General features: G+C 43.4%; 2 protein-coding genes and 1 long non-coding RNA gene across 7 annotated transcripts in view; 1 reads left to right on the top strand and 2 right to left on the bottom strand.

Moving 5' to 3' along the window:
* LPGAT1 (lysophosphatidylglycerol acyltransferase 1) overlaps positions 1–10376 on the bottom strand; it is a 66702-nt gene extending 56326 nt beyond the window's left edge. The window contains exon 1 of one of the 2 annotated variants that reach the window (XM_009472972.2): positions 10139–10376. In XM_009472972.2, the coding sequence (XP_009471247.1) occupies positions 10139–10376 (238 nt within the window). Of the gene's footprint in view, positions 1–8998; positions 9161–10138 lie in introns of those variants that run through there. The other variant, XM_087773908.1, reaches the window with a different exon arrangement.
* A 453-nt stretch (positions 10377–10829) lies between these two features.
* LOC148053220 (uncharacterized) lies at positions 10830–12424 on the top strand. Of its 2 annotated transcripts, none has more exons than XR_015708050.1 (2): positions 10830–10968; positions 12032–12424. It is a non-coding gene; the product is annotated as an uncharacterized LOC148053220 (long non-coding RNA). The 2 variants fall into 2 exon arrangements; XR_015708049.1 differs by having other exon boundaries at positions 10844–10968; positions 12006–12424.
* The window catches only part of INTS7 (integrator complex subunit 7), a 46926-nt gene continuing 42797 nt past the window's right edge, over positions 10877–15005 (bottom strand). The window contains exon 20 of one of the 3 annotated variants that reach the window (XM_087773905.1): positions 10877–11011. In XM_087773905.1, coding sequence (XP_087630031.1) covers positions 10955–11011 — 57 coding nt within the window. In that variant the 3' untranslated portion in view covers positions 10877–10954. The remainder of the gene's footprint in view (positions 11012–15005) is intronic. The other 2 variants (XM_087773904.1, XR_015708048.1) reach the window with 2 other exon arrangements.

Here is a 15005-nt window from a genome sequence, read left to right as displayed (position 1 = left end):
TTTATATTAACCGTACCTGCATCTGAAAGCATTTTTACAAATGTAAACTGAACTTCATAGGTCCTTCATGTCCTATTAGTGTATACACAAGCTACAGTTATATTTATTTCCAAGTAAAGCTGTTGCTAGGAGGAACAACAGCTGAATTTTATGCCCGAGACAAGCACAGGAAATAGAAATGGGTACGAAAGAAGAATGCATTTGAAAATGAAACTGGCAGTTACCAGAGTTGGAGTTTTGCCAGGCCATCCAAATATATTTATGCATATCAAAATAGAACAGGTTCAGGTACAAAACTCAAGAGGCCACATTTCTAATGTAATGCCTTCACGGTGATACAGAACCCTTCTTGACAGAATCTCATGCTGCTTACCCACCCACACTGTTGCTCTCTCCCAGGTCTCCCCAAATACACTCAAATACACCTCAAGCCTCACGTTTCTACATGTCCCTGGGTCAGATTCATAACCAACTTTTTCTTTGGCTCTGCCCTGCCTACAGTAATCTGAGCATCACTGCTCTTTCTTGAGAGTTTCAGTCAGGTTGATACCCTTCCAATCCTCCTTTTAGGAGGCTATGCCAACTCCTGTTTTATATACAGAGTAGAAAGTCTTAAAAACACAATACATTAAGTTCTTTTACCACCTTATCCTTTTTCTTAATATTAAGACTAAACAATTATCTGCATACGCCTTTTGGATCTGAAAGGCTATGATAAGCAAGGTGGACTAAACATCATCTAAAGGAGGATGCTGCTTCATACACTGTCTGCCACTGCCAGATTAACACACTGCTCCAGAAGCAGCAGAAGTAACAAAGCCTGGTTTCCCAAAAACTTGTTGTCTAACCTTCTTCTTCTCAACGGGCTGGACAAGATATGCCAGCATCGTGGCAAACCCAAAACCACTGATACACTGGTTGGACATGCAGCAGATGTCAAACAAGATATACGATGGCCAAATCTGCCTGCACTACCTTCAGCTGAGGCACTAACTTGGGTCTGTCTCTCCTCTGCTCAGCTGCCAATTTTCACAAAACTCATGAGAACAGCATTATGTATGAAATCTGAACCATCTGGTCAATCACAGACAGATTTGCAAGGAGACAAATCAGAAGTGTGGGAGGAGTGAAAGAATAGCTGTTAAACAAGTAGTTTAATCCCGTCAGGAAACTATGCTTAAAAAAGAGTCACGTTTACCTACGTAGATAATAAAACACCCAAGTCACCAAAATAGCGTTCAATGGCCCACCCTAAACACAACATTCAAACATAACTGATGCTTAAATTAACCAAAACCACATATTCTTAATATTAATGGTTTTTTTCCCCCAGATCTGGCAAGCAGAGACACTACAGACTTTCACAGAAACTGTACATGCCTGTAACTTTTGGATGCTAGAAAACAAATGAAAGTAAATTAAAAAAACCTCAGACAAAATCCTCCTTTTTGCCACCAAAAAAACACACCCACAAGCACTCATGCCATTATCCTTGTGAATCAACTTTCCAGAACCCACGTCCTCCCAAACAGCAGCAATGCTGGCCCTTGCTCTTAGAACACCACTTCTATTCTTAGTTCTACAGCTTCTCATTTAGGTAATAAAGCTATTAATCTTTCCTCTCCACCTTCCTTCAAATTACAAAAGTGAGATGAATCTCTAAGCTAGTTTAAACTATTAGACTCCTTAAATAGGGACAATTCCTTACCTTTTAGAACGATAACATTTAAACAAGAAGTTTTCAGATTGTGTTGTATGACTCAAAAAAAGTAACACCATTGACACTATTCTGCAAAGTCAGTATTTGTGAAAAGACATAATGAAAGTATTTATGAAAAAACAAAGAAGGAAACAAAAATCTCAGGCACTGCTGTCTTATTAAATGTTAAAAACTAATTTTGTACTTTCCAATGACAAGACGCTGCTTCTTTACACAGAAGCAGGGAGACTGCATCTCTCCTACTCTATTCTGCCCAGGAAACAGAATCACTGAGTTGTTCAATTCAGTTCTGATTCAAGTTCAGCTGTGAATGAAATTGTTCTCATTTGATTTCAGCTTGCACTAATGAAGCTGTTGACCCTCTTAGAGCCCCTTCTTAACTCTTCAATATCTTTAAAACAGCTGAGACAAAAACAGCAAAGTGTGAAGTTGAACCACTGATATTTTTAAGATTATTCTCCATCTTGTTCTTTACATATTTTATAACAGAACGTATAGTTGTGCACTGAGCCAAAACTTCCCCTAAGGTCTCCAGCATGATACTAATCTCCTTCTTAAACTGCTGCTTTACTTAAATGTTTATTACTTTGGACTGTTCAACTCTGAACAACTTCTGCATTTTGTTGGCTATTCATACAGCCTAAGTACTTTTGAAGTTCTTTGGAATTGTCTCTGTAGCTGACGGAACAGTAGACATACAAAACTTCAGAGGGATCCCACTGCTAAGCTTTCACCAAAGTGAACACTGGTCTTTTTATTCCTTTATCAATCAGTTTCCAGTTTATGATAACCCATTGTTCTCGCCCTACGCTTAGTTTTCTTCTCTAAAGGAACTTTGCAGAAGGCACTTTTCCAGTCTAAACAACATTAACCAGTTAACAAAATAGTAAGAAAAGGTGAAGAAGTCTACTTCAGTGACATTTTATTCACATACTAGAGGCCCTATCCTGCACAGGACTGCTCTCCTGAATTGGGGCCATAAGCAGTAGTTCAACAAATACATTAAGGCTGGTACTGTCACCAAAAGATGCAGTTCCTTCCTCTTTCCCTTTGCTATTTGTACCCACCCTCTTCTTTCATCACACCTGCAAAATGAACTGGGTTAGGGACTGTGTTTTCTAAGTCACCCAGCAAAAAAGGGGGTGGGTAGTTTTAGTGGGGATCAGGGCCATCATCCAGATCACCACACAACCATTAAAATATTTGGCCAATAAAACTGAAGCAGGGTTGGTACGACGAGTCTGAAAGGCTAGGACTGGCTTTCTCCAGTGGCGCTCCCTGCTTGAAATGCTTGTGGGGGGAGAGAAAAAAAAAAATTACAGCCTCATATGCAGAACCCCTCACTGGTGGCACAGAACGTTTTTAGGAATGCAAACATGTTAGCCTTATTTATTTCAGTAACTGCATATACAAATGGCTGGACTATTATCTCAACTGCGGTGACTGCAATAGCAGTGCAATTACATGCCTACGCAATCCCGCATTTGACATGTCATCTTAAGCATTAGAGTTTATATTCCACTGTAATAAACGCGAGCAGATTACATATCTTGGAGCTGTATTTTGGCTCAGATCATGCTGGAAAGTTACACCACTAAGCTTATATTCCATAAAGGATTTACTAACTTACCCTGTCTAATTAAGGTTGCACAACTCTTCCATTTTTAAGATCCTGTTTTCAGCAGCTTAAAACCTTGCCAAACTAACCTTTGGCAAGACTTTTCTGTCCCTCACACCACCCGACAGAGAAAGGGAAAGTGATATATTCTGTTCATCTGTTAGAGTTTCATTCTAAAAAAGTAATTTTCCAGAACAAACTGACAGAGAAAATAGGTTTTATCCACATTAAACATCTGATTTTTTTCTCCAGTTTTCTTGAAAAGCTCTAAAATTTCTATGCTTTAGAACAGTTACACTAAATGAGAATGAGAAATTGCATCTCTGACAAAAAGGCATCATCTCTGACATGTTCCAATACAGATGCAATCATACTGTCAAAGTGGAAAAAAAATTCCTCCCTCCATACACTCTGAAAAGAATTTGTGCACAAAGAATTTAACTCCCTAAGATTTTGCTTCTCCAAATCAGAGCTGGACAAAAGTTTTCCTGTAACGATTTCACATGGTTCCTAAAAGCCTACCATCAAGAAAAAGAACAAGAAAAAGCACAGAGACACATCTCTCAGGTATTCTTAGTCATATCCTTTCAGGCACTCAACCAGCAACGAAGGGAGAAGATGACTAGCGTGAATAGATATGCTAAAAACAAAGGCCCAGAAGAACTAGGAGGGATGAAAACACCTCCTAAAAACAGCAAACTCAGCCATAAGCGGGAATAGAACCCAGAATTCCCAAAACTTTGTCTTCCTTTGGCTGTTAGCACATAAGCTAATTCAGAAGCATGCCACAGCCATTCCTGGACTTAAAAGTAAATGACACCTTTCTATATAGGTATTCCTCAATAATTTCATCTTTACTGTCCTTAGGCAGATGTGACAGATTTGGTATGCTTGCAATAGTTTTTGTATTATCCAGAGTAGGTGAAAGAGGAGCAGAGACTAACCCACTATAAAAAAAAAAAAAGGACGTAAATAGCAACAAACAACAAAAATATCACTAGCAAAAAAACCAACAGTGTGTGCTTTTACTCTAAGTTTTGTGCCATAAGGCAGAAGCTTTCTAAAAATAAAATTCAGAGAGCATTTCAATACCTAATCTTTTGGAATGATCCTTTATAGTTAAATGATACAATAGGAAAATGAAAGATAAGCTTTACTGCTTTTGACACGTTGCTGACACTAGATGAACTACAAAGAAGTATGGTGAAGGCTGTAACTGATGTTCCAAAAAGGAGAGATGGGAATTTCCTGGTGTGATTTTTGCATATCATTAAAATAGGACAAGGGTCACTGTATAGCACTCTTTACAAACAGACACATCACTTGCACAAAGTTGACAGTAAGTTCACTGTACTCCTTACCTCCTCTTACGCAAAGGCACAACGAGCCTTTGCTCTGAGGCCACAGTAGAAACAGCTCCAACGTCCCCAACTCATTCAACTCTGACCTTTTCTTATCAAGACAGCTCACAAATTACACACAAACTTACTCTTACAAACAGCAAAAGAAATTCAAAGATCTCTGCTTGATCTCAGCGTAACCTACACATAAAACATACACATCAGAGAAAGCTGCATTTAAGCCAGAGACTACCTAGCAACGCAACACACAGCCATAGCTTAAACTAAAAGTTTCTGTATGGTATGTTGCTATCCTGATCCACTGAGTCACATCAACTATTTTTGCATATTCAAAGAAAACACAAAAGAACAATTTTGTTTCTCCATTTCACGCACTGCCTGACCTCAAAATCACAAGCTGTTTCCCCCACGCCCCTCCCTACCCAGTCCTCAGAGCAGTGACCAGTCCCGAAAACAAAATATTGCCAGTTAAAAATCACACTGCAGGAACAGAGGAGGGTAGAAAACAATGGCAGGGTTAGAGGCATAGATAGGTCTCCTGAAGTAACACCTCCTGCCTTACGTGGGGCAAAAAAATTACTTTCTCTCATCTGCTGTTCTTCACCTTCTGCTGCACTTCCTGCCCGAGGAGAGGGGCTGACTTGTCATGAGAAGCAGCACAGACAGCGCACGCTATCTGCAAGGAGGAAGTGTTCTCACAGCAACTCCACCTGTATCTTTTACAGTTCTGGAAGACAAAAATATTTGCATTCTTAGAAGATTAGAGGAGTTGAGGGTATTGACTGATGAAATGGAAACAAAGAAGATTTGGAATAAGAGAAAAAAAAAGTATGACTGCTGAAAAAATTATAGAGTGGTCACTACTTAATCATACATACAAATCAGCCAATAGATTTTAAATCATTTGAGGGGAGAGGACGGGGGGGGGACACAACTGAAAATCCAAATCTCTATTTTACTCTACTTGGCTGAATAACGAAGAAGTAGGAAAGGGAAATTCTCCTCACTTGACAAAACCTGACAATTCTTACAGACGCTCTTTAAATGTCACCTTCCCAGCTGGCACAGAACAGTAACAGGCAATACCATAGGATTAGTTCACTTTTTATTAAGCACTGCATCATTATACCAGTAAGCATACTCACAAAGACTTTTCTGTGTGTGGTAACAGAGGTGTATTACTCTTGCATTCATCAGCCCACAGCCCACCAACCTGTCCAATATTATTGCAAGACTGTGTGTGTTGGCAAGAGGCTGAAACAGAAGGTTTTGTCGAGTTGTACTCTTCACTGCTGGAGCATGAAATACTCCAGGCACCAGTCTTCATGGAAACCCCCTCCCAAGACACACACAACCCTGCTGACCACATACAACACTTCTCTGGTTCTCTGACAGGCAGAAGAGCACCGATAGCTGCTGCAGACAGAGGACACCCACCCTCCACCAGCTTCTCCCCGTCCCCAGCCAGAGGTACAGGCTGGGCATGCATCACCACTCCCTACAGTGGGACAGAGCTGTACGGAGCAGAGTGAAGCACAAGATTAGCATCAGGAGTATCAGGACTGCATTGCTAACCGATTACTCTGCTGTCCTAGAGACTTCTAATTGCAATACCACAATAACACTATCACAGGCTAATGCTAACTTCTGCATTTAGACAGCAGGAGAAGACAACAAAACATTTTGTCTAAGTGTATTTAAGCAAAGCAAGCTTTTCTCTAGCAGTCCTATTTTTAGCAATTTGATTAGATACAGGGATATTAAACTTTAGCCTCCAACACTTACTTGCCCAAAGAAGTTCAAATCTAGAAGATGGTCGCTTTAAAACTAGTTTTCCATGTGAACAGGAGGTCATCAGAAATTCACCACCACAGGTATGCTCCATCTCCCTCCCATTACATCTACGGCACTATTTAGTGGTTTCTGGTTTACTTGTATATTAAATGGCAAATTATAGTATAGAGGAAAAAAGGTACTTGCCAACAAAGGATCAAGCACTCTCAAGTTTGCTTTTTTTAGAATGGATCTTCCAACAAATGCAGGAAAATATTTAGAAGTGTTATTCAAACGTGCCTTTCAAATCACACTAATATGCAGATTCCGAGTGTCCTAACTGAACAGCTCCTACAACGAGAGCAATACATTTATATAAAAAGCCTTAAAAAAAGAAAAAGGGTTAGAAGAGTTATAAGAAAGCCTTTCTGAAAGCATATAAAAATAAAATAACATTGCTAGACTATCTGAATGCTCTTCATAAAAACATCAGTTTTCATAAGAAACACTATAGAGTTCAAGAGAACAACACAGATATTTATCATACTCTGCCCTCTAAAAATCAAAGGCAACCAATTATACCCAAGTTCTCTCTCATACTTGCATCTTAAGAAGAAAAAGATTAGGGAAAGGAGAGCAACCTTTACAATTTCTCTTCCCGTTCCTTTCTTTATTTTGCTTGTCCAGTTATACACTACCTCTTTACATAACATCAAGTGCATTTGCAAACAGAAACACCCACGTTTATCAAAAAGCACAGATTAGAGCTGCCCATATAGACACAGATCATGTAATTTCTGTAACAAATCCTCTAGGATCCTAGCACGAAAACACAGGTTTACGCGGGGGTGGGGAGGAGAAGGGCAGACCTAGTTCATGAGTTTTCCTCGGCTCTTCCCGCTTTATTCGATAAAATATACCAACAATTACGCAACAGCAGCAAAGCCCAGAAGGAAAACCTAGCACTCACCATATTTTCTTCATTTGGTGTTGAGCTCTCTTCTACACATTACGTACAAACTTACAAGGGGAAAAAAAAAGCCTGCCCTGAATCTACTTTGCAGGCTGAGTTTAAGTCCCTAATTACAAATGGTTTCTGTCACTTCTCACCCAACAGATGACCCAAGCTCAGAAGGGGAAAAAGTAAATAAATTAAACAACTGAAACACACCTTCAATGCAACTGAAGGAGAACACGACCTCCAATTAAAAGACAAGTAAACTTATTTGGCTGGTTCCCTCTTAATCAAGAAGAAAAACAACAGAAAAACAACTCACCAACTGCTCTGCTACTCAAAAGGAAAGAAAAATCCTTAATCTTCTCAATGAACGCATACATACCTACTATCTTGTATTTACTTTTGCAAAGATAGAACATATTGAGACCTATCTTTGACTTAGGTTTTGGAACTGAAAACGGAAGAATTCTGGAGCAATGTCTCTTTCAGATGCACCACGGCAAGTCTTAGACACCAACTCTAATAAAGTAGTATTTCAGTTCTGAATTAGTTATATAAAAAGAGGGGAACTAGCAACAGTCTTTTATTAATCTATCAGTCTGGAAACAGACACATAAATTACGCTGTCTACATATGTTGAAGCCAGAAAGATACGCTTCCCAGGTTTGTTCTGCATGTGGTGTTGAGCACTGATGACGGTAAAGAAAGAATGGACAAAGAAATAAGCTATTCTTGCTATTTTGTAGTTTTCAGTATAAAACACGTTAACATCTTCAAACAAAATATATTTAAACTGAGACTTCATACAAGCGTTTGCTTAAAATCCTCCCCAAAACAAAAGCCATGCTTTATAGTGAAAGGCTAAAAGAAGGGCCTCCTTACCCATACACCATCCCAGAGAACACTTCTGTGTAGCTGTTTGTAAATGATACTTCAAACAAACACACTAAGACATTTCAAGACTGTAAAACAAATTATTTCAAATTGTCAAGATACATCAGCAACACCAATCAATAGATGCTTCAGGGAGACTCTAGGATATGCAGATCATGCTAAGACCACTTTCCAAGCAATAGGCAAAAGAAACCACACAGTTCTGCAGTCAGCAGTAAAACTATCCCAAGGAAACTGCTTTCAAAAATTGACAACCATATCGTCCTGAGACAATGGCTTGAATTTTAACTAACACGTTCAATATACACAGCGAATCCCTGGGGTCATATGCTGTATGACTTTAACATTACCATTATGCTCATAAACTTTCCCATTTCCAATTAATAATGCACACGACACCTTTAAAGTCAATCCTTCCTTCTGGAAGGCCTTTGTGCTTTAAGGCATAAAGCAGGCTTTTAAAAATGCACCTGCCACTGCAAATACTATGTGGACTTCTTTTAATGAGCAAGTACAAACATATGAAAAGATTTTTAAAACAGCATATCTGGAAAAGCTTTAGCTGTACCAGGCAAGGCAATTGAAGCAGTGCAACGTTGCGACAGTTGTAGCCCGATAGACCAGAATCTAGCTTGCTGCTGCCACCATCTCCTTAAGAAGAACTGGAAGCTCACCTAGAGTATCCACAGAAACTCTGTGCATCTCGGAAAGGCACACGACAGGGTACCAAAAGGCACATTGTCACAGAGGCTTCAGCTCTTGTAGCCTAACAAAAAGAGCGCTCCATCTGGGTCAACACTGACTTTCTGACTAATCGGGAGTCTGACCAGACTCCAGAGCTGTGTGCTGCCATTCCTTTTTTTTTCTTGTTTACATGGACAAGACCTGCAGATGCAGCCTGGGCAGAAGAGAGGGAAAGAATTTTAGGAGGGCTGTTCATATTTTGCACTCAGTAGATTCATTTCCTCCCCTTTCCAAGGTCCAAGGACATACAAAGAATTGATGGCTGCTTTCTTGCACAAAGTGCAGTAGCCAGAATGAAAATCAGTGCATTCGAGGACAAGACTAGAGCCTTCCTTAATATTTCAGTTCAGTCCATCACCTTGATGAGCCTATGAATACTAACAAGCAAAAATAAGTTAATTAATAATTGCAAAGCAAGCATGCAGAGGGGAAAAACCCTACAGATTCTGTAATTAGCTCTGCTAACAGTAAACGAAGAGGCACACAGTCGAGAAACATCGCGTATCACTATTTGTACAAAAGAGGTTCCCTCTGTTTCCCTCTATTCTGAAGCAGCAGAAAAGACAGTCACTGTTGCAAGGAATAGAAGACCTACTCTTCTGATGTGAGCTTTGTGTCAAACTTCTTAGCCTTGTGCCCCAACAGTTTTAAGTGGAGATGATTTAGAGACACGCAGACTTAATAAAGAAAAGTTCGGCTCTATCAGCTACGTGCACAGTACAAATCAACTCTCTTTTGAGGAGATGTACCTTTTGCACATAACACTAAAACAAAGTGATGAAGATACTTAGGAAAAATTGTATTTCCGATTACACTAGGAGAAAATACTGATTAAGAAAGTCTTACTTAACACATAAGTTTGTACCCATGATTTAAAAAAGTGTTTCAGTACACTCGGCATCTCAATCCCGAAATACAAAGCATCCGTATAAGACACCTGAAAGAAAAGCATCCCACATATCCACTACATGTACATATTCCCCTACATGTCCCCATACTAAAACGTCTGTGTTTTAACACTTATTTACATCTTTGTATTTGTACGTTTTAAATTAATAAGATGTTCTTACCTGTATATCCTGCCCACCAGCCCCAGGAAGCCACCATAGCTAAAAGCCACTTAAACAGTACTCCTTCGATATACCAGAAGCTTTTACTATCCAACATTCGGAGAGGCTGCAGCATAATTAAATACAAGACGTAGGACGGAATAGCAACCAGGTTATTGGCGACCATAAAAGCGAACCTGAGGAGTGCTTTCAGGCAGGTATAGCCCACCCGCTGGGCCTGCTCTAGAGTCACGGCCATTCTCCTCACAGCCGAGGGCGCGGGACCGTCCTACGGGGAGAGGAGAAACAAGGCACAGGTAGCGCTTTCCCGGCGGGGCGAGGCGAGGCGAGGCGAGGCAGGGGTGCCTGCCCGCCGGCCCCGGCCCCAGCCCGCTCCTGCCTCCGCCGTCAGCCACCGGGGGAGCAAGCCACCCCCGCTCCAGGGGGGCGGGAAGGAAGCGGCGCGACCCTCCAGCCGGCGCCGCAGCGGCGGCCGCCTCCCCTCACCGCTCCTCAGCGGACTCCGGGGGACCCCAGCCCGCAGCTCCCCGGAGGGGAACATACGCGTAGTCCCAGCCGGCCTCCGCCTTCCCCCCCCCCCCCCCCCGAAAAAGGTCGCGGGCGCTAACGCGGCTGCCGGCGCCCTCTCCCCCCGCCCCGGAGCGGCTGACAGGAGCCGGGGCCCGCGGGCGGCGCTGAGGGGAGCGGGCGGCGGCGGGCCCGGCCGCGGGACTCACCTCCGGCAGAGCGGCGGAGCAGCAGCGGAAACGGCGGCGGGGCTGGGGGAGCTGGGCCCGGCGGTGGCGGCGGCAGTCCCGGCTGGCGGCTGGCGGCGGCTCATGGACCCAGAGGTGGCTGGCCCGGCCGCGGCAGCGCTACTCGCCCTGCGGCTCCCTGCGGAGAGAGGAGGGCGGGCGGCGTGAGCGCGGGGGCCGGCGGGCGGGGAGGCGGGAGCGCCGGGCCGGGCGGGCGGGCAGGCGCAGACCGCGGGTTCACCTCGGTTCTCCCGCGCCGGCGGCCGGGCCGGGGCGGGCCCGGCCTGCCACCCCTTCCCACCCCTTCCCCTTCCCCTCCCTGCCTGCTCGGCTCGGCTCAGCTCAGCACGGCGCGCCGCGGGCGGGACCGCGCCGAGCCCCGGCCCCGCGCCGAGCCCCGGCCCCGCAAGGACAGGCGGCTGCCGGGCGGGGGGAAAGACCCTGCACCTGTTGGGGGCGGGGGCCCGGCCCGTACCTCGGCGCCGCCTCCGTCCCCGCCGCGGGCAGCGCGGGCCGCCGGGGGTTCATGCCGGCCGCTGGGGCCGCGCTCCCCGCCCCCGCCGGCTGCGTGCCCGCCGTGACCGCCCGCTGGCTCCCCGGCTGCCGAGCAGCGGGGCTGGCGCCGCAGCGAGCGCCGCCCCCCGCCGAAGAGCGCGGGCGGCGGCGCCCCCCGCCCCCTCGCACACACGCACGCTGGGCAGCGCGGAGCGGAGCGGGCCCCGCCGCCCCCGGGAGCGCCCCCCCACCCGGCCCGCGGGGTAACCCCGCTCCGCGGAGGGGGCAGGAGCAGGGGCTGCCGCTGCGGCGGCCCCCCGGGGCTTCTGCTCCCGGCCCGGAGGCCGGCGGGGCCGGACCGGGACGGCCGGGGAGGAGCACGGCCCGGCCCCACGCTCCCCTTGGCGACCCACTGCTTCAGTCGCCCTGGGCAGCTGTTTTCGGGGAAAACGCGAAAACGGCTTCTGCTTTTCCACGGGGAAGGTGGAAGAGGGGACACAGTCACAGGCCCCCTCAGCACCGCCAGAAAGACGCAACAACACGTTTTGTTGCCTTGCTGTAGTCATACGTCCCTTTCGCATGCTTTTTATAGACCAACTTTGCCAGCTTTTTCCTTCTCTCTTATCCCTCGCCTGCAGCCACAAACACCATCTTCTACTTCTAGCCAGCCCCTGCGGAGGTCTGTGACCTATAGGGACGCTTGACCATGGCCCAGAGACTTCACAGCCCCCTCCAGGCAACCTGCACCCCCACAAAACCGCTGCAGGGTGAGGAATTTTTGCCTTCTGTGCAACTGCATCATCCCTTGTGGCGACACAGGACTTGTCTCTCATCTCAGACACAAGTCTGCTCCTGTCTTCTCTGTAACCCCTGTACAGGCCTTGGAAGAGCACTGTCAGACCTCCTTCAGCCCTCTCTGGACTGACCGGGCCGGTTTCCTCAGCTTAGTTCAACTATTGTAATACCTACACTGAGCAGAATGGCTTGTGCAAGTGATTTTAACTCTGGGTTCTTAAGGAATAAAAGCAGATAAAAACCAACTACACCTTAAGAAGGAGACATGCTAGAAGGTCTTTTGTGCTGAAAAAAAAAAAAAAAAAAAAGTCATTTCAAATGGTAATCCTTACACTGAAAAACATATTGCTTTCACATACAAACCACACCATGTGTAAAGCTAGTCCACTGTTTCCTAGACAATGAGTCTTCAGAGATGACTGTACCATCAACAAAATTAAATCCCAACCTCCATTCCAGGAAGAAAACAAAGTTGTTATTGCAGATAAATTTCATTTGAGAATTTAAAAACGCAAACAACCAAATAATGCCATCATGTTCTATTTGAGCAAAACAAAACAAAACTGATGACCTTCTTGACAAAAAGGACACATCTTGCATAAGTGTTTCCAAGTCTGGGTGTTTTTCTGCCTATGTTATTTTTATTACTAGGTTAAATCTGGCAGTTGCACTCAGTAATCATTATGGAGTCAGCTTGAGCTGTTCTGAGGTGTTACCAGCTTCAATAAGACTTTTTTTTTTTTTTTTTCTTTTCTATCTCATGCAAACAACTCTGGGCATACACTTGAACTTATTCTTAGCAAAATTTTGCTCCAAAATCCTCAGGTTTTTGGACAATTTTTGGACAAAAAAAAGGACAATTTTTAGGCCATAATTGAAGTTACATTTTAATTTTTACATCCCAACAGCATAATGAAGCCTTGTTTATATATTATTCCAAGATGAAAAACTTGAATTATAATTAATTTTTATAAAATTCAGTATCTCTTTAATAATTTTATTCACACTGTACAATTTGGAATAATATTCTCAAATCTGATGCATCAAAATGAGGGACTGCAGAAATTATGTTAGACAACTAATGAATTAGGCAATTTATATTGCAGAAAGGAATTGCACATGGGGAAGCAGGCATACAAAGCATTCTTTGTCAGAGTGACTGCCTTAAAGCTTAGGAAGCTGTGGTTTAGCATTTTGCTGAATGAGCTAGTAGCAAAGACCCACCCCTGTTCCTCATTTCCTGGCCTTCACATGGACAACCCAAGTCCTAGGAAGCATGCACAATGAAATATCCCTCACAGATCTTGAGAAGCCTGCTGTCTGTCATCCAGTCTGAAGAATCCTTTCTAGTATAAAGTAACACGTATGTGTATATATGTGCCATTACTGCAAACAAAAAGAAAGAAAAACTAAGCAGTAGATTTTTTTTTTTTTTCATTTGGTCAATAACTGTTAACGCTGAAGCTCAGAAGTTTCACAACTGGTTTTTGGTTGTGGTGTTTTTTGGGGTTTTTTGTTGGGTTTTTTTTTTTTTCAAATTCTGATTTCTGGAAGCAATTCCTCATAATCTCCGAGCTTTGTGAGCTTTCATTATATATTGTCATTTGACTATTATAAATGCAAAAAAGGCAAAAGATTAACATAAGCAACTCTCAATTTGTGGCCTTTTTAACCATTTCTCTAAAGTTTACATATTTTTTGACTGAATACCACCCTGTACCTATGTCTTTTCAGCCTTGTAGAAACACTGACAGGGATGTAACTACTGATCATTGCAAAAATACATTTTAATGTGCTTATTAACTGGTAGATACAGATACTAACATTGGTAATATTGGTGATTAACTGATGTCAAGGATTGCTGGAACAGATAATTAGATATCGGAGTTGTCTCCCACTCACCTCCAAAAAAAAAAAAATCCCTACAGACCAAAAACACAGAAAAAGGTTAGACTTTTTCCCATCTATAAGAAGGAAAAACTTGTTATTACTGAGGTGGGGATGTTACACAGTAATAAACAAACACATCTGTTACATTCGGTTACTCTAAAAAGCGACCCTAAACAGCATCTAGGTTACTGCAAGGGAGCTGCGCGGTCTGGAAGATTCTTAATACACACAGGCTGGATTTGATCACTGTATCTGGCTGCAAGATTCAAGTCAGGTTTTAGTCATAAAATCCTTGAGAGACTTTTGAAGAAGATAACATTTTTCATCTCTGGGTACACTTCAAGAAGCGATTAGCCACTGTCATTCTCATACGCTACCGTTCAATGGCACATATTTGCATTCCAACTTTGCCACAGCATTAGAGCTGCCTGCAAGTGTAGCTGCGAGGAAGGAATGCATTGCAGACATTCAAGTAGTCCACGAGTCACAGAAGCATGGATAACCATAATGAAATCCAGGTTCAAAGCTGTAAACACCAAACCAACTAAAAGATTTGTTTCTGGAGTTCAGAAACAGCAAGTTTTGGAATGCTTTTGAACCTCTGCCTGGGTCAAAGATTGAGAAGTAAAAAGCTGCTCATTTGTCCTGACCAGATTCAATCAGTTCTCCTTGCTTGCTTTCCTTGTAGCAAACTGAAGTCCCAGATGCCATATGGTTGGAGAAAAAAGGGTTATGAGGATGCACGCACGTGCTGATGACACTAAAACCAAAATTGCCTTTAAAAATCATAAAGGCCTGTCATACAGAGAGCAAAGACAAGAAAATAGCCTGAGAAATCTCAAGTTGTACAGAGCAGAAAACAACTACTGTTTTTTTGACCTCTCGGAAAGAGCAACTTACTACTGTGGAAATCGTATAAAATTTTATAAAAAAAAATAGCATTACAGAAAAGA

This window comes from Nipponia nippon, unplaced genomic scaffold (assembly GCF_047370975.1).
Source record: "Nipponia nippon isolate SJK-2023a ecotype South Korea unplaced genomic scaffold, ASM4737097v1 scaffold_4, whole genome shotgun sequence".
Taxonomy (NCBI): Eukaryota; Metazoa; Chordata; class Aves; order Pelecaniformes; family Threskiornithidae; genus Nipponia; species Nipponia nippon.
This window is presented reverse-complemented; position numbering and strand designations above follow the sequence as displayed.